The following is an 18,914-nucleotide window of genomic DNA, read 5'->3' as shown; positions in this document are numbered from 1 at the left end:
CAGTGTCATGCCTGGGACAGGCCACTAAGATCCTGGTGTTGACCCCACAGAATGAATGGGGAATGACCCCAACAAATGGGGTCAATCAATGTGCACACTCATGTTTCAGCCTGGACGCATTCTGATATTGAGAGTTTACACCAATTTCTAGAGTTTTCCATGGGGTCCTAATACCCCATCCACAAGGCCCCCAATGATTCCTTGCATAAATTGGCCACCTGCCAGCTCCCACCTCCCCCTGCTCCCTCCCACTTTCTCTGTCCTTCACTAAGGACCTCTGTGCTCTCAGGTTGTCCCCTCTGCTTCACTAGATTGGAGCCCCCAGGTGACACCATCCTCACAGAGGAGAGATGCTTACCAAACCGAACACCCAGGGGCCAGCTACCCTGGAAGGAAGCCCCAGGCACCATCCAGCTGGCAGTGACCTGCCTTTGGGGCCACAGGGACACCTCCTCCATGTCTGTGCCGAGCTCCAAGCCCGAGACAGGTTCCACACACAGGGACTCCCTCACAGCCAAGCCCCAGGTCAGGAGGTTAGCTTTCGAATCGCTCTGGGATTCATCACCATCATGGGAAAGGAGCCAGGACATCCTGTCCTGCCAGGTCTAAGGATGCTCAAGGTAGGGAGCTCCAGTATTGCCCACCGAGGTGAGCAGGACTGCCTCCCCCATGTCCACCGGGGACACCCAAGGTGAAGTTCTCAGCTCGGGGACAGGCCAAGACCATGGCCCCATTGGCCACTGATTTCTCCCCCATGGTCCAGCCTCACTTGAGGAAAAGCCCTCAGAGGTGATGGGACCACATCTGCCAGACCGGAGAAGACGGGCACTCTCACTCCCTGAGGCTGAGCCTGCACAGGGCTCTCAGCAGGTTCCAGGAGGCCTCCAGGGCTGACCCTGAGCAGGAGGAGAGGGCCTAGGCTGAGCCTCCACCAAGGAGCATTCTGGAGACAAGTCATCAGCCAACCATGTCTAACAAGGACCTGGTCAGAGACCCTCCTCTGGCCTCACGCCCCCTAAGGGACAAGGATGAGGTTGGCCGATGCGGAGCCCCTTCCTGTCAAGTTCCATCCCAGGCGTGATTCAGACTCAGAGAGAAGCCCGGGGAGGGGGGAGGGTCGTGTACCTGTTGTTGCTGGAAGAGAGGCAGCTAGGGATGACGTTGTGGAAGAAGCTGTCCATGAATCTGAAAGGGAGAACAGAGAGAAAGGCCATGGAGAGACCTCAGGAAAGGAGTCCTTCCAAAAAGGGTGGGTCGGTCAGGGTGAGTTTCCCATGTTCCTCCTGCACGTGTTCCACGCCTGTCCACAAGCCTCCCGCTCGGCTGGGTCATCGGGGTCGAAGGCGTGGGAGAGCCCAGCGGAGGTGATGGGACCATGGCTGCCAGACCGGAGAGGACGGGCACTCTCACCCCCTGAGGCTGAGCATGCACAGGGCTCTCAGCAGGTCCTAGGAGGCCTCAAGGGCTGACACTGAGCAACGGGGGAGGGCCTTGGCTGAGCCTCCTCCCAGAATCCTACTGGAGGCAAGCCAACCATGTCTAACAAGGACCTGTTCGAGACCCTCTTCTGGCCCAACCCCTCTAAGAGACAAGGATGAGGATGGCCCATGGGGAGCCTCTTCCTGTCACGTTCCATCCCAGGCGTGATTCAAACTCACAGAGAAGCCCTGGGAGGGTGGAGGGTCCTGTACCTGTTGCTGTTGAAGAATAGAAATTTGTGGAAGCAGTTCTCCTTGAGTCTACAAGGGACAACAGAGAGAAAAGCCGTGGTGAGGCCTCAGGAAAGGAATCCTTCCGAAAAGGGTGGGTCGGTCAGCCTGACTTTCCCATGTGCCTCCTGCACTTGCTCCCCGCCTGTCCACACGCCTCCCGCTCAGCTGGGTCATCGGGTTCAAAGGCCTTGGAGAGACTAGCCCCATCCCTCCACGTCTCTGACCACCAAGTACCGCCCCATCACAAGACCTTTCCTGTCTCTCCCCCATGAGCCAGGCACTCACTGGTGGCTTGAGGTGTTGGCCTGACTCTGAAGCTTTAATAGAAAGTGTCAGAGCCTGGTGAATGAACCTGGAGGCTATCACAGGTCCATCCAGGGTGGAGTTCCCTGTCTCTGGGGACAGGCCAAGACCGTGGCCCCCTTTGCCACTTATTTCTTCTCCACGGTCCTGCCTCACTTGAGGCAAAGCCCTCAGAGGTGATGAGACCAAGTCTGCGAGACAAGAGAGGACGGGCACTCTCATCCCCTGAGGCTGAGTCTGCACATGTCTCTCAGCAGGTTCCAGGAGGCTTCAAGGGCTGACACTGAGCAACTGGGGAGGGCCTTGCCTGAGCCTTCTCCATGAAGCCCCCTGGAGACAAGATATCAGCCAATCATGTCTAACAAGGACCTCGCCAGAGACCCTCCTCTGGCCCCACCCTCCTAAGGGACAAAGATGAGGATGGCCCATGCGGAGCCTCTTCCTGTCACATTCCATCCCAGGCGTGATTCAGACTCAGAGAGAAGCCCTGGGAGGATGGAGGGTCCTGTACCTGTTGCTGTTGGAGGATAGAAACTTGTGGAAGCAGTTCTCCATGAGTCTGGAAGGGACAAGAGAGAGAAAAGCCGTGGTGAGGCCCCAGGAAAGAAGTCCTTCCCAAAAGGGTGGGTCGGTCAGCGTGACTTTCCCATGTGCCTCCTGCACGTGCTTCCTGCCTGACCACAAGCCTCCCGCTCTGCTGGGTCATCGGGGTCGAAGGCCTGGGAGAGCCCAGCCGCATCCCTCCACTTCTCTGACCGCCATATTCCCCCCAATCAGAAGGCCTTTCCCATCTCTCCCCCTTGAGCCAGGCAAGGACTGGTGGCTTGAGGTGTTAGCCTGACTCTGAAACTTGGATAGAAAGATTCAGGGCCTGGTGCCTGATCCTGTAGGCAATGACAGGTCCTGGTACCCAGAGGACCCTCATCACATGCTCACTGACATCGCCGGGCTCTGTCTCTGCCACCTAGGAATGCTGGTGTGACCATCCTGGCCCTCTGCGTGCGGTAGGTGTGAGAGGAGGAAAGCAGCCAGAGGCCTGCTGTCCCGTCATCAGAAAACCAGTGGGCATCATTGTCCACTATCCCACAAAACCCTCCTCTGCCTGGACTCACGGGGCCACCTTCATGAAAGGAAAGGCACTTCTTGATCATCGGCCACTCTCTCCAGGGACAGTCTCTAAGTATCTGATGAGAACTCAAAAGGAGGATAGACAGACTGAGTCTTTGGAATCACACCCTCTTACCACCACAGTTAAGGACACAGAGTGCAAATGTGTGGTCCAGATGGGCTTGCAAGAGCCTTTGGTCAGTTAGGGAATGCGGACCAGTAGAGGTGGGCAGGACAGAGGGACATCCAAGGAGAGGGGCAGGGACTGTGGAGGCCTGAGTAGCTTTGGAAAACGAAAAGACAGTCAGGTTCCAAGCCCCCACGGGCCCGGCCCAGGTCCCCGGTAGATGACCCTCAACTTCTACACACAGGGCTGAAGTCGGGCACATGGCCTCGCGGTGGACGCGGAGGTGCCGCCCTGAACCTCGCAGTCCTTCCAAAGCCACACCCTCTGTCCCTTTGCCATGGCCTGCCTCCCGGAACCCGAGGACTTCCTGTCCAGTGTATGGAAGCCAGTGTCATACCTGGGACAGGCCACCAGGGCCCTGGTGCTGACCCCACAGAATGAACGGGGAATGACCCCAACAAATGGGGGAAATCAATGTGCACACTGATATTTCAGCCTTGATGCATTCTGATATTTAGAGTTTACACCCATTTCTAGAGTTTTCCATGGGGTCCTAATACCCCATCCCCAACGCCCCATTGGTTCCTTCCATTCATTGGCCACCTGCCATGTCCCACGTCCCCCTGCTCCCTCCCACTCTCTGTCCTTCACAAAGGACCTCTGTGCTCTCAGGTTGTGCCCTCAGCGTCACTGTCTTGGAGCCCCCAGGTGACACCATCCTCACAGAGGGGAGGTGCTTACCAACGCCCACTCCCAGGGGCCAGTTGCCCTGGAAGGAATCCCCAGACACCCTCCAGGTGGTAGTGAGCTGGCTCCGGGGCCTCAGGGAAACCTCCTCCACCTCTGTGCTGAGATCCTGGCCCGAGACCAGTTCCAGACACAGGGCCTCCCTCACAGCCACGCCCCAGGCCAGGCGGTCAGCTTTGGACACGCCGAGAGAATCATCTCCATCATGGGGAAAGGAGCCAGGAACATCTTGTCCTGCCAGCTCTAAGGATGCTCCCAGGTAGGGAGCCCCAGGATTGCCCAGGGCAGTGAGCAGGACTGCCCTCACCCCATATCCACCAGGGCCACCCAAGGTGGAGTTCCACGGCTCTGGGGACAGGCCAAGACCATGGCCTCCTTGGCCCCTTATTCCTTCTCCTCGGTCCTGCCTCACTTGAGGCAAAGCCCTCAGAGTTGATGGGACCACATCTGCCACACAGGAGAACACGGGCACTCTCAACCCCTGAGGCTGAGTCTGCACAAGGCTCTCAGCAGGTCCCAGGAGGCCTCCAGGGCTGACCATAGCAACGGGGTAGGGCCTTGGCTGAGCCTCTTCACAGAAGCACTCTGTAGACAAGTCACCAGCCAACCTTGTCGAACAAGGACCTGGTCAGAGACCCTTCACTGGCCCACCCCCCTAGAGGGACAAGGATGAGGATGGCTCATGCAAAGCCTCTTCCTGTCACGTTCCATCCCAGGCGTGATTCAGACTCAGAGAGAAGCCCTGGGAGGGTGGAGGGTCCTGTACCTGTTGCTGTTGGAGGATAGAAACTTGTGGAAGCAGTTCTCCATGAGTCTGGAAGGGACAAGAGAGAGAAAAGCCATGGTGAGGCCCCAGGAAAGAAGTCCTTCCCAAAAGGGTGGGTCGGTCAGGGTGACTTTCCCATGTGCCTCCTGCACGTGCTCCCTGCCTGTCCACAAGCCTCCCGCTCTGCTGGGTCATCGGAGTCGAAGCCTGGGAGAGCCCAGCCGCATCCCTCCACGTCTCTGACCGCCATATTCCCCCCAATCAGAAGGCCTTTCCCATCTCTCCCCAATGAGCCAGGCAAGGACTGGTGGCTTGAGGTGTTAGCCTGACTCTGAAACTTGGATAGAAAGATTCAGGGCCTGGTGCCTGATCCTGTAGGCAATGACAGGTCCTGGTACCCAGAGGACCCTCATCACATGCTCACTGACATCGCCGGGCTCTGTCTCTGCCACCTAGGAATGCTGGTGTGACCATCCTGGCCCTCTGGGTGCGGTAGGTGTGAGAGGAGGAAAGCAGCCAGAAGCCTGCTGTCCCGTCATCAGAAAACCAGTGGGCATCATTGTCCACTATCCCACAAAACCCTCCTCTGCCTGGACTCACGGGGCCACCTTCTTGAAAGGAAAGGCCCTTCTTGATCACCGGCCACTCTCTCCCGGGACAGTCTCTAAGTATCTGATGAGAACTCAAAAGGAGTATAGACAGACCGAGTCTCTGGAATCACACCCTCTTACCACCACAGTTAAGGACACAGAGGGCAAATGTGTGGTCCAGATGGGCTTGCAAAAGCCATTGGTCAGTTAGGGAATGCGGACCAGTAGAGGTGGGCAGGACAGAGGGACATCCAGGAGAGGGGCAGGGACTGTGGAGGCCTGAGTAGCTTTGGAAAACAAAAAGACATTCAGGCACCAAGCTCCCACGGGGCCGGCCCAGGTCCCCGGTAGATGACCTTCAACTTCTACACACAGAGCTGAAGTCATGCACATGGCCTCGTGGTGGACGCAGAGGTGCTGCCCTGAACCACGCATTCCTTCCCAAGCCACGCCCTCTGTCCCTTTGCCATGGCCTGCCTCCCGGAACCCGAGGACTTCCTGTCCAGTGTATGGAAGCCAGTGTCATGCCTTGGACAGGCCACGAGGTCCCTGGTGTTGACCCCACAGAGCGAACGGGGGATGACCCCAACGAACGGGGTCAATCAATGCGCACACTCATGTTTCAGCCTGGACGCATTCTGATATTTATAGTTTACACCAGTTTCTAGAGTTTTCCATGGGGTCCTAATACCCCATCCACAAGGCCCCCAACGACTCCTTGCATTCATTGGCCACCTGCCATGTCCCACCTCCCCCTGCTCCCTCCCACTCTCTGTCCTTCACTAAGGACCTCTGTGCTCTCAGGTTATCCCCTCTGCTTCACTAGATTGGAGCCCCCAGGTGACACCATCCTCAGGGAGGGGAGATGCTTACCAAACCGAACACCCACGGGCCAGCTCCCCTGGAAGGAAGCCCCAGGCACCATCCAGCTGGCAGTGACCTGGCTCTGGGGCCACAGGGACACCTCCTCCATGTCTGTGCCGAGCTCCAAGCCCGAGACAGGTTCCACACACAGGGACTCCCACACAGCCAAGCCCCAGGCCAGGAGGTTAGCTTTCGAATCGCTCTGGGATTCATCACCATCATGGGAAAGGAGCCAGGACATCCTGTCCTGCCAGGTCTAAGGATGCTCAAGGTAGGGAGCTCCAGTATTGCCCACCGAGGTGAGCAGGACTGCCTCCCCCATGTCCACCGGGGACACCCAAGGTGAAGTTCTCAGCTCGGGGACAGGCCAAGACCATGGCCCCATTGGCCACTGATTTCTCCCCCATGGTCCAGCCTCACTTGAGGAAAAGCCCTCAGAGGTGATGGGACCACATCTGCCAGACCGGAGAAGACGGGCACTCTCACCCCCTGAGGGTGAGCCTGCACAGGGCTCTCAGCAGGTTCCAGGAGGCCTCCAGGGCTGACCCTGAGCAGGAGGAGAGGGCGTAGGCTGAGCCTCCACCAAGGAGCATTCTGGAGACAAGTCATCAGCCAACCATGTCTAACAAGGACCGGGTCAGAGACCCTTCTCTGGCCCCACGCCCCCTAAGGGACAAGGATGAGGTTGGCCGATGCGGAGCCCCTTCCTGTCAAGTTCCATCCCAGGCGTGATTCAGACTCAGAGAGAAGCCCGGGGAGGGGGGAGGGTCCTGTACCTGTTGTTGTTGGAAGAGAGGCAGCTAGGGATGACGTTGTGGAAGAAGCTGTCCATGAATCTGAAAGGGAGAACAGAGAGAAAGGCCATGGAGAGACCTCAGGAAAGGAGTCCTTCCAAAAAGGGTGGGTCGGTCAGGGTGACTTTCCCATGGGCCTCCTTCACGTGCTTCCTGCCTGAACACAAGCCTCCCGCTCTGCTGGGTCATGGGGGTCGAAGGCCTGGGAGAGCCCAGCCACATCGCTCCACGTCTCTGACCGCCAAGTACCGCCCCAACGGAAGACCTTTCCCATTTCTCCCCCATGAACCAGGCACTCACTGGTGCCTTGAGGTGTTGGCCTGACTCTGAAGCTTTAATAGAAAGAGTCAGGGCCTGGTGAGTGAATCTGGAGACAATCACAGGTCCACCCAGGGTGGAGTTCCACGTCTCCAGGGACAGGACAAGACCATGGCCCCCTTTGCCATTTATTACTTCTCGATGGTCCTGCCTCACTTGAGGCAAAGCCAGCGGAGGTGATGAGACCAAGTCTGCCAGACAAGAGAGGACGGGCACTCTCATCCCCTGAGGCTGAGTCTGCACATGGCTCTCAGCAGGTCCAAGGAGGCTTCAAGGGCTGACACTGAGCAACGGGGGAGGGCCTTGGCTGAGCCTTCTCCATGAAGCACCCTGGAGACAAAATATCAGCCAACCATGTCTAACAAGGACCTCGCCAGAGACCCTCCTCTGGCCCCACCCCCTTAAGGGACAAAGATGAGGATGGCCAATGTGCTCGGAGCCTCTTCCTGTCACATTCCATCCCAGGCGTGATTCAGACTCAGAGAGAAGCCCTGGGAGGGTGGAGGGTCCTGTACCTGTTGCTGTTGGAGGATAGAAACTTGTGGAAGCAGTTCTCCATGAGTCTGGAAGAGACAAGAGAGAGAAAAGCCGCGGTGAGGCCCCAGGAAAGAAGTCCTTCCCAAAAGGGTGGGTCGGTCAGGGTGAGTTTCCCATGTGCCTCCTGCACGTGCTCCCTGCCTGTCCACAAGCCTCCCACTCTGCTGGGTCATCGGAGTCGAAGGCCTGGGAGAGCCCAGCCGCATCCCTCCACGTCTCTGACCGCCATATTCCTCCCAATCAGAAAGCCTTTCCCATCTCTCCCCATGAGCCAGGCAAGGACTGGTGGCTTGAGGTGTTAGCCTGACTCTGAATCTTGGATAGAAAGATTCAGGGCCTGGTGCCTGATCCTGTAGGCAATGACAGGTCCTGGTACCCAGAGGACCCTCATCACATGCTCACTGACATCTCCGGGCTCTGTCTCTGCCACCTAGGAATGCTGGTGTGACCATCCTGGCCCTCTGCGTGCGGTAGGTGTGAGAGGAGGAAAGCAGCCAGAAGCCCGCTGTCCCGTCATCAGAAAACCAGTGGGCATCATTGTCCACTATCCCACAAAACCCTCCTCTGCCTGGACTCATGGGGCCACCTTCTTGAAAGGAAAGGCCCTTCTTGATCATCGGCCACTCTCTCCAGGGACAGTCTCTAAGTATCTGATGAGAACTCAAAAGGAGTATAGACAGACTGAGTCTTTGGAATCACACCCTCTTACCACCACAGTTAAGGACCCAGAGGGCAAATGTGTTGTCCAGATGGGCTTGCAACAGCCTTTGGTCAGTTAGGGAATGCGGACCAGTAGAGGTGGGCAGGACAGAGGGACATCCAAGGAGAGGGGCAGGGACTGTGGAGGCCTGAGTAGCTTTGGAAAACGAAAAGACAGTCAGGCTCCAAGCTCCCACGGGCCCGGCCCAGGTCCCCGGTGGATGACCCTCAACTTCTACACACAGGCCTGAAGTCGTGCACATGGCCTCGCGGTGGACGCAGAGGTGCCGCCCTGAACCTCGCAGTCCTTCCAAAGCCACACCCTCTGTCCCTTTGCCATGGCCTGCCTCCCGGAACCCGAGGACTTCCTGTCCAGTGTATGGAAGCCAGTGTCATACCTGGGACAGGCCACCAGGGCCCTGGTGCTGACCCCACTGATTGAACGGGGAATGACCCCAACAAATGGGGGAAATCAATGTGCACACTGATATTTCAGCCTTGATGCATTCTGATATTTAGAGTTTACACCCATTTCTAGAGTTTTCCATGGGGTCCTAATACCCCATCCCCAACGCCCCCATTGGTTCCTTCCAGTCATTGGCCACCTGCCATGTCCCACCTCCCCCTGCTCCCTCCCACTCTCTCTGTCCTTCACTAAGGACCTCTGTGCTCTCAGGTTGTCCCCTCAGTGTCACTGTCTTGGAGCCCCCAGGTGACACCATCCTCACAGAGGGGAGGTGCTTACCAACGCCCACTCCCAGGGGCCAGCTTCCCTGGAAGGAATCCACAGACACCCTCCAGGTGGTAGTGAGCTGGCTCCGGGGCCTCAGGGAAACCTCCTCCACCTCTGTGCTGAGATCCTGGCCCGAGGCCAGTTCCAGACACAGGGCCTCCATCACAGCCATGCCCCAGGCCAGGCGGTCAGCTTTGGACACGCCGAGAGAATCATCTCCATCACGGGGAAAGGAGCCAGGAACATCTTGTCCTGCCAGCTCTAAGGATGCTCCCAGGTAGGGAGCCCCAGGATTGCCCAGGGCGGTGAGCAGGACTGCCCTCCCCCCATATCCACCAGGGCCACCCAAGGTGGAGTTCCACGGCTCTGGGGACAGGCCAAGACCATGGCCTCCTTGGCCCCTTATTCCTTCTCCTCAGTCCTGCCTCACTTGAGGCAAAGCCCTCAGAGTTGATGGGACCACATCTGCCACACAGGAGAGGACGGGCACTCTCATCCCCTGAGGCTGAGTCTGCACAAGGTTCTCAGCAGGTCCCAGGAGGCCTCCAGGGCTGACCATAGCAACGGGGTAGGGCCTTGGCTGAGCCTCTTCCCAGAAGCACTCTGTAGACAAGTCACCAGCCAACCTTGTCTAACAAGGACCTGGTCAGAGACCCTTCTCTGGCCCACCCCCCTAGAGGGACAAGGATGAGGATGGCCCATGCAAAGCCTCTTCCTGTCACGTTCCATCCCAGGCTTGATTCAGACTCACAGAGAAGCCCTGGGAGGGGTGTAGGGTCTGTACCTGTTGCTGTTGGAGTAGAGACTCTTGTGAAAGGACCTGTCCATGAGTCTGGAAGGGACAACAGAGAGAAAAGCCGTGGTGAGGCCTCAGGAAAGGAGTCCTTCCCAAAAGGGTGGGTCGGTCAGCCTGACTTTCCCATGTGCCTCCTGCACTTGCTCCCCGCCTGTCCACACGCCTCCCGCTCAGCTGGGTCATCGGGTTCAAAGGCCTTGGAGAGACCAGCCCCATCCCTCCACGTCTCTGACCACCAAGTACCGCCCCATCACAAGACCTTTCCCGTCTCTCCCCCATGAGCCAGGCACTCACTGGTGGCTTGAGGTGTTGGCCTGACTCTGAAGCTTTAATAGAAAGAGTAAGAGCCTGGTGAATGAACCTGGAGGCTATCACAGGTCCATCCAGGGTGGAGTTCCCTGTCTCTGGGGACAGGCCAAGACCGTGGCCCCCTTTGCCACTTATTTCTTCTCCACGGTCCTGCCTCACTTGAGGCAAAGCCCTCAGAGGTGATGAGACCAAGTCTGCGAGACAAGAGAGGACGGGCACTCTCATCCCCTGAGGCTGAGTCTGCACATGGCTCTCAGCAGGTTCCAGGAGGCTTCAAGGGCTGACACTGAGCAACGGGGGAGGGCCTTGCCTGAGCCTTCTCCATGAAGCCCCCTGGAGACAAGATATCAGCCAACCATGTCTAACAAGGACCTCGCCAGAGACCCTCCTCTGGCCCCACCCCCTTAAGGGACAAAGATGAGGATGGCCCATGCAGAGCCTCTTCCTGTCACATTCCATCCCAGGCGTGATTCAGACTCAGAGAGAAGCCCTGGGAGGGTGGAGGGTCCTCTACCTGTTGCTGTTGGAGAATAGAAACTTGTGGAAGCAGTTCTCCATGAGTCTGGAAGGGACAAGAGAGAGAAAAGCCGTGGTGAGGCCCCAGGAAAGAAGTCCTTCCCAAAAGGGTGGGTCAGTCAGCGTGACTTTCCCATGGGCCTCCTTCACGTGCTTCCTGCCTGACCACAAGCCTCCCGCTCTGCTGGGTCATCAGGGTCGAAGGCCTGGGAGAGCCCAGCCCCATCCCTCCACTTCTCTGACCGCCATGTTCCTCCCCATCAGAAGGCCTTTCCCATCTCTCCCCCATGAGCCAGGCAAGGACTGGTGGCTTGAGGTGTTAGCCTGACTCTACAGATTGGATAGAAAGAGTCAGGGCCTGGTGCCTGATCCTGTAGGCAATGACAGGTCCTGGTACCCAGAGGACCCTCATCACATGCTCACTGACATCTCCGGGCTCTGTCTCTGCCACCTAGGAATGCTGGTGTGACCATCCTGGCCCTCTGCGTGCGGTAGGTGTGAGAGGAGGAAAGCAGCCAGAAGCCTGCTGTCCCGTCATCAGAAAACCAGTGGGCATCATTGTCCACTATCCCACAAAACCCTCCTCTGCCTGGACTCACGGGGCCACCTCCATGGAAGGAAAGGCCCTTCTTGATCACCGGCCACTCTCTCCCGGGATAGTCTCTAAGTATCTGATGAGAACTCAAAAGGAGGATAGACAGACCGAGTCTCTGGAATCACACCCTCTTACCACCACAGTTAAGGAGACAGAGGGCAAATGTGTGGTCCAGATGGGCTTGCAAGAGCCATTGGTTAGTTAGGGAATGCGGACCAGTAGAGGTGGGCAGGACAGAGGGACATCCAAGGAGAGGGGCAGGGACTGTGGAGGCCTGAGTAGCTTTGGAAAACAAAAGGACAGTCAGGCTCCAAGCTCCCACGGGCCCGGCCCAGGTCCCCGGTAGATGACCCTCAACTTCTACACACAGGGCTGAAGTCGTGCACATGGCCTCACTGTGGACGCAGAGGTGCCGCCCTGAACCTCGCAGTCCTTCCAAAGCCACACCCTCTGTCCCTTTGCCATGGCCTGCCTCCCGGAATCCGAGGACTTCCTGTCCAGTGTATGGAAGCCAGTGTCATACCTGGGACAGGCCACCAGGGCCCTGGTGTTGACCCCACTGATTGAACGGGGAATGACCCCAACAAATGGGGTCAATCAAAGTGCACACTCATGTTTCAGCCTTGAACATTCTGATATTGAGAGTTTCAACCAATTTCTAGAGTTTTCCATGGGGTCCTCATACCCCATCCCCAAAGCCCCAATTGGTTCCTTCCATTCATTGGCCACCTGCCATGTCCCACCTCCCCCTGCTCCCTCCCACTCTCTCTGTCCTTCACTAAGGACCTCTGTGTTCTCAGGTTGTCCCCTCTGCTTCACTATCTTGGAGCCCCCAGGTGACACCATCCTCACAGAGGGGAGGTGCTTACCAACGCCCACTCCCAGGGGCCAGCTGCCCTGGAAGGAATCCCCAGACACCCTCTAGGTGGCAGTGAGCTGGCTTCAGGGGCCATAGGGACACCTCTGCATGTCTGTGCTGAGCTCCAGGCCCGAGGCCGGTTCTAGACACAGGGCCTTTCTCACAGCCATGCCTCAGGCCAGGCGGTCAGGTTTGGACACGCCCAGGGATTCATCTCCTTCACGGGGAAAGGAGCGGGAACATCCTGTCCTGCCAGCTCTAAGCATGCTCCCAGGTAGGGAGACCCAGGATTGCCTGAGAGGTGAGCAGGACTGCCCCCCAACATCCATAGGTCCACCCATGGCTGGGTTCCACGGCTCTGGGGACAGGCCAAGACCATGGCCTCCTTGGCCACATATTCCTTCTCCTCGGTCCTGCCTCACTTGAGGCAAGGCAGCGGAGGTGATGGGACCACATCTGCCACCCAGGAGAGGACGGGCACTCTCATCCCCTGAGGCTGAGTCTGCACAGGGCTCTCAGCAGGTCCCAGGAGGCCTCCAGGGCTGACCATAGCAACGGGGTAGGGCCTTGGCTGAGCCTCTTCCCAGAAGCACTCTGTAGACAAGTCACCAGCCAACCTTGTCTAACAAGGACCTGGTCAGAGACCCTTCTCTGGCCCACCCCCCTAGAGGGACAAGGATGAGGATGGCTCATGCAAAGCCTCTTCCTGTCACGTTCCATCCCAGGCGTGATTCAGACTCACTGAAATCCCTGGGAGGGTGTAGGGTCTGTACCTGTTGCTGTTGGAGTAGAGACTCTTGTGGAAGGACCTGTCCATGAGTCTGGAAGGGACAACAGAGAGAAAAGCCATGGTGAGGCCTCAGGAAAGGAGTCCTTCCCAAAAGGGTGGGTCGGTCAGCCTGACTTTCCCATGTGCCTCCTGCACTTGCTCCCCGCCTGTCCACACGCCTCCCGCTCAGCTGGGTCATCGGGTTCAAAGGCCTTGGAGAGACCAGCCCCATCCCTCCACGTCTCTGACCACCAAGTACCGCCCCATCACAAGACCTTTCCCGTCTCTCCCCCATGAGCAAGGCACTCACTGGTGGCTTGAGGTGTTGGTCTGACTCTGAAGCTTAAATAGAAAGTGTCAGAGCCTGGTGAATGAACCTGGAGGCTATCACAGGTCCATCCAGGGTGGAGTTCCCTGTCTCTGGGGACAGGCCAAGACCGTGGCCCCCTTTGCCACTTATTTCTTCTCCACGGTCCTGCCTCACTTGAGGCAAAGCCCTCAGAGGTGATGAGACCAAGTCTGCGAGACAAGAGAGGACGGGCACTCTCATCCCCTGAGGCTGAGTCTGCACATGGCTCTCAGCAGGTTCCAGGAGGCTTCAAGGGCTGACACTGAGCAACGGGGGAGGGCCTTGCCTGAGCCTTCTCCATGAAGCACCCTGGAGACAAGATATCAGCCAACCATGTCTAACAAGGACCTCGCCAGAGACCCTCCTCTGGCCCCACCCCCTTAAGGGACAAAGATGAGGATGGCCCATGCAGAGCCTCTTCCTGTCACATTCCATCCCAGGCGTGATTCAGACTCAGAGAGAAGCCCTGGGAGGGTGGAGGGTCCTGTACCTGTTGCTGTTGGAGGATAGAAACTTGTGGAAGCAGTTCTCCATGAGTCTGGAAGGGACAAGAGAGAGAAAAGCCGTGGTGAGGCCTCAGGAAAGAAGTCCTTCCCAAAAGGGTGGGTCAGTCAGCGTGACTTTCCCATGGGCCTCCTTCACGTGCTTCCTGCCTGACCACAAGCCTCCCGCTCTGCTGGGTCATCAGGGTCGAAGGCCTGGGAGAGCCCAGCCGCATCCCTCCACTTCTCTGACCGCCATGTTCCTCCCCATCAGAAGGCCTTTCCCATCTCTCCCCCATGAGCCAGGCAAGGACTGGTGGCTTGAGGTGTTAGCCTGACTCTACAGATTGGATAGAAAGAGTCAGGGCCTGGTGCCTGATCCTGTAGGCAATGACAGGTCCTGGTACCCAGAGGACCCTCATCACATGCTCACTGACATCTCCGGGCTCTGTCTCTGCCACCTAGGAATGCTGGTGTGACCATCCTGGCCCTCTGCGTGCGGTAGGTGTGAGAGGAGGAAAGCAGCCAGAAGCCTGCTGTCCCGTCATCAGAAAACCAGTGGGCATCATTGTCCACTATCCCACAAAACCCTCCTCTGCCTGGACTCACGGGGCCACCTCCATGGAAGGAAAGGCCCTTCTTGATCACCGGCCACTCTCTCCCGGGATAGTCTCTAAGTATCTGATGAGAACTCAAAAGGAGGATAGACAGACCGAGTCTCTGGAATCACACCCTCTTACCACCACAGTTAAGGACACAGAGGGCAAATGTGTGGTCCAGATGGGCTTGCAAGAGCCATTGGTTAGTTAGGGAATGCGGACCAGTAGAGGTGGGCAGGACAGAGGGACATCCAAGGAGAGGGGCAGGGACTGTGGAGGCCTGAGTAGCTTTGGAAAACAAAAGGACAGTCAGGCTCCAAGCTCCCACGGGCCCGGCCCAGGTCCCCGGTAGATGACCCTCAACTTCTACACACAGGGCTGAAGTCGTGCACATGGCCTCACTGTGGACGCAGAGGTGCCGCCCTGAACCTCGCAGTCCTTCCAAAGCCACACCCTCTGTCCCTTTGCCATGGCCTGCCTCCCGGAATCCCAGGACTTCCTGTCCAGTGTATGGAAGCCAGTGTCATACCTGGGACAGGCCACGAGGGCCCTGGTGTTGACCCCACTGATTGAACGGGGAATGACCCCAACAAATGGGGTCAATCAAAGTGCACACTCATGTTTCAGCCTTGAACATTCTGATATTGAGAGTTTCAACCAATTTCTAGAGTTTTCCATGGGGTCCTCATACCCCATCCCCAAAGCCCCAATTGGTTCCTTCCATTCATTGGCCACCTGCCATGTCCCACCTCCCCCTGCTCCCTCCCACTCTCTCTGTCCTTCACTAAGGACCTCTGTGTTCTCAGGTTGTCCCCTCTGCTTCACTATCTTGGAGCCCCCAGGTGACACCATCCTCACAGAGGGGAGGTGCTTACCAACGCCCACTCCCAGGGGCCAGCTGCCCTGGAAGGAATCCCCAGACACCCTCTAGGTGGCAGTGAGCTGGCTTCAGGGGCCATAGGGACACCTCTGCATGTCTGTGCTGAGCTCCAGGCCCGAGGCCGGTTCTAGACACAGGGCCTTTCTCACAGCCATGCCTCAGGCCAGGCGGTCAGGTTTGGACACGCCCAGGGATTCATCTCCTTCACGGGGAAAGGAGCGGGAACATCCTGTCCTGCCAGCTCTAAGCATGCTCCCAGGTAGGGAGACCCAGGATTGCCTGAGAGGTGAGCAGGACTGCCCCCCAACATCCATAGGTCCACCCATGGCTGGGTTCCACGGCTCTGGGGACAGGCCAAGACCATGGCCTCCTTGGCCACATATTCCTTCTCCTCGGTCCTGCCTCACTTGAGGCAAGGCAGCGGAGGTGATGGGACCACATCTGCCACCCAGGAGAGGACGGGCACTCTCATCCCCTGAGGCTGAGTCTGCACAGGGCTCTCAGCAGGTCCCAGGAGGCCTCCAGGGCTGACCATAGCAACGGGGTAGGGCCTTGGCTGAGCCTCTTCCCAGAAGCACTCTGTAGACAAGTCACCAGCCAACCTTGTCTAACAAGGACCTGGTCAGAGACCCTTCTCTGGCCCACCCCCCTAGAGGGACAAGGATGAGGATGGCTCATGCAAAGCCTCTTCCTGTCACGTTCCATCCCAGGCGTGATTCAGACTCACTGAAATCCCTGGGAGGGTGTAGGGTCTGTACCTGTTGCTGTTGGAGTAGAGACTCTTGTGGAAGGACCTGTCCATGAGTCTGGAAGGGACAACAGAGAGAAAAGCCGTGGTGAGGCCTCAGGAAAGGAGTCCTTCCCAAAAGGGTGGGTCGGTCAGCCTGACTTTCCCATGTGCCTCCTGCACTTGCTCCCCGCCTGTCCACACGCCTCCCGCTCAGCTGGGTCATCGGGTTCAAAGGCCTTGGAGAGACCAGCCCCATCCCTCCACGTCTCTGACCACCAAGTACCGCCCCATCACAAGACCTTTCCCGTCTCTCCCCCATGAGCCAGGCACTCACTGGTGGCTTGAGGTGTTGGCCTGACTCTGAAGCTTTAGTAGAAAGAGTAAGAGCCTGGTGAATGAACCTGGAGGCTATCACAGGTCCATCCAGGGTGGAGTTCCCTGTCTCTGGGGACAGGCCAAGACCGTGGCCCCCTTTGCCACTTATTTCTTCTCCACGGTCCTGCCTCACTTGAGGCAAAGCCCTCAGAGGTGATGAGACCAAGTCTGTGAGACAAGAGAGGACGGCACTCTCATCCCCTGAGGCTGAGTCTGCACATGGCTCTCAGCAGGTTCCAGGAGGCTTCAAGGGCTGACACTGAGCAACGGGGGAGGGCCTTGCCTGAGCCTTCTCCATGAAGCACCCTGGAGACAAGATATCAGCCAACCATGTCTAACAAGGACCTCGCCAGAGACCCTCCTCTGGCCCCACCCCCCTGAGGGACAAAGATGAGGATGGCCCATGCGGAGCCTCTTCCTGTCACATTCCATCCCAGGCGTGATTCAGACTCAGAGAGAAGCCCTGGGAGGGTGGAGGGTCCTGTACCTGTTGCTGTTGGAGGATAGAAACTTGTGGAAGCAGTTCTCCATGAGTCTGGAAGGGACAAGAGAGAGAAAAGCCGTGGTGAGGCCTCAGGAAAGAAGTCCTTCCCAAAAGGGTGGGTCAGTCAGCGTGACTTTCCCATGGGCCTCCTTCACGTGCTTCCTGCCTGACCACAAGCCTCCCGCTCTGCTGGGTCATCAGGGTCGAAGGCCTGGGAGAGCCCAGCCGCATCCCTCCACTTCTCTGACCGCCATGTTCCTCCCCATCAGAAGGCCTTTCCCATCTCTCCCCCATGAGCCAGGCAAGGACTGGTGGCTTGAGGTGTTAGCCTGACTCTACAGATTGGATAGAAAGAGTCAGGGCCTGGTGCCTGATCCTGTAGGCAATGACAGGTCCTGGTACCCAGAGGACCCTCATCACATGCTCACTGACATCTCCGGGCTCTGTCTCTGCCACCTAGGAATGCTGGTGTGACCATCCTGGCCCTCTGCGTGCGGTAGGTGTGAGAGGAGGAAAGCAGCCAGAAGCCTGCTGTCCCGTCATCAGAAAACCAGTGGGCATCATTGTCCACTATCCCACAAAACCCTCCTCTGCCTGGACTCACGGGGCCACCTCCATGGAAGGAAAGGCCCTTCTTGATCACCGGCCACTCTCTCCCGGGATAGTCTCTAAGTATCTGATGAGAACTCAAAAGGAGGATAGACAGACCGAGTCTCTGGAATCACACCCTCTTACCACCACAGTTAAGGACACAGAGGGCAAATGTGTGGTCCAGATGGGCTTGCAAGAGCCATTGGTTAGTTAGGGAATGCGGACCAGCAGAGGTGGGCAGGACAGAGGGACATCCAAGGAGAGGGGCAGGGACTGTGGAGGCCTGAGTAGCTTTGGAAAACAAAAGGACAGTCAGGCTCCAAGCTCCCACGGGCCCGGCCCAGGTCCCCGGTAGATGACCCTCAACTTCTACACACAGGGCTGAAGTCGTGCACATGGCCTCACTGTGGACGCAGAGGTGCCGCCCTGAACCTCGCAGTCCTTCCAAAGCCACACCCTCTGTCCCTTTGCCATGGCCTGCCTCCCGGAATCCCAGGACTTCCTGTCCAGTGTATGGAAGCCAGTGTCATACCTGGGACAGGCCACGAGGGCCCTGGTGTTGACCCCACTGATTGAACGGGGAATGACCCCAACAAATGGGGTCAATCAAAGTGCACACTCATGTTTCAGCCTTGAACATTCTGATATTGAGAGTTTCAACCAATTTCTAGAGTTTTCCATGGGGTCCTCATACCCCATCCCCAAAGCCCCAATTGGTTCCTTCCATTCATTGGCCACCTGCCATGTCCCACCTCCCCCTGCTCCCTCCCACTCTCTCTGTCCTTCACTAAGGACCTCTGTGTTCTCAGGTTGTCCCCTCTGCTTCACTATCTTGGAGCCCCCAGGTGACACCATCCTCACAGAGGGGAGGTGCTTACCAACGCCCACTCCCAGGGGCCAGCTGCCCTGGAAGGAATCCCCAGACACCCTCTAGGTGGCAGTGAGCTGGCTTCAGGGGCCATAGGGACACCTCTGCATGTCTGTGCTGAGCTCCAGGCCCGAGGCCGGTTCTAGACACAGGGCCTTTCTCACAGCCATGCCTCAGGCCAGGCGGTCAGGTTTGGACACGCCCAGGGATTCATCTCCTTCACGGGGAAAGGAGCGGGAACATCCTGTCCTGCCAGCTCTAAGCATGCTCCCAGGTAGGGAGACCCAGGATTGCCTGAGAGGTGAGCAGGACTGCCCCCCAACATCCATAGGTCCACCCATGGCTGGGTTCCACGGCTCTGGGGACAGGCCAAGACCATGGCCTCCTTGGCCACATATTCCTTCTCCTCGGTCCT

At 57.8% G+C, this 18,914-nt stretch overlaps 1 protein-coding gene across 1 annotated transcript in view; it reads right to left on the bottom strand.

Moving 5' to 3' along the window:
- LOC139022155 (scavenger receptor cysteine-rich domain-containing protein DMBT1-like) overlaps window positions 1-18,914 on the bottom strand; it is a 53,319-nt gene that overhangs the window by 12,562 nt on the left and 21,843 nt on the right. The window contains exons 16-28 of the mRNA XM_070433229.1: window positions 17,044-17,091; window positions 16,210-16,257; window positions 13,981-14,028; window positions 13,146-13,193; window positions 10,917-10,964; window positions 10,562-10,596; window positions 10,082-10,129; window positions 7,844-7,891; window positions 6,993-7,052; window positions 4,763-4,810; window positions 2,527-2,574; window positions 1,692-1,739; window positions 1,126-1,185 (exon numbers count right to left, since the gene is read on the bottom strand). Coding sequence (XP_070289330.1) covers window positions 1,126-1,185; window positions 1,692-1,739; window positions 2,527-2,574; window positions 4,763-4,810; window positions 6,993-7,052; window positions 7,844-7,891; window positions 10,082-10,129; window positions 10,562-10,596; window positions 10,917-10,964; window positions 13,146-13,193; window positions 13,981-14,028; window positions 16,210-16,257; window positions 17,044-17,091 — 635 coding nt within the window. The remainder of the gene's footprint in view (window positions 1-1,125; window positions 1,186-1,691; window positions 1,740-2,526; window positions 2,575-4,762; window positions 4,811-6,992; window positions 7,053-7,843; window positions 7,892-10,081; window positions 10,130-10,561; window positions 10,597-10,916; window positions 10,965-13,145; window positions 13,194-13,980; window positions 14,029-16,209; window positions 16,258-17,043; window positions 17,092-18,914) is intronic.

The sequence above is a fragment of the Myotis yumanensis genome, unplaced genomic scaffold (assembly GCF_028538775.1).
Source record: "Myotis yumanensis isolate MYYU_CA2020_CCGP unplaced genomic scaffold, mMyoYum1.0.hap1 SCAF_13, whole genome shotgun sequence".
Taxonomy (NCBI): domain Eukaryota; kingdom Metazoa; phylum Chordata; class Mammalia; order Chiroptera; family Vespertilionidae; genus Myotis; species Myotis yumanensis.
This window is presented reverse-complemented; position numbering and strand designations above follow the sequence as displayed.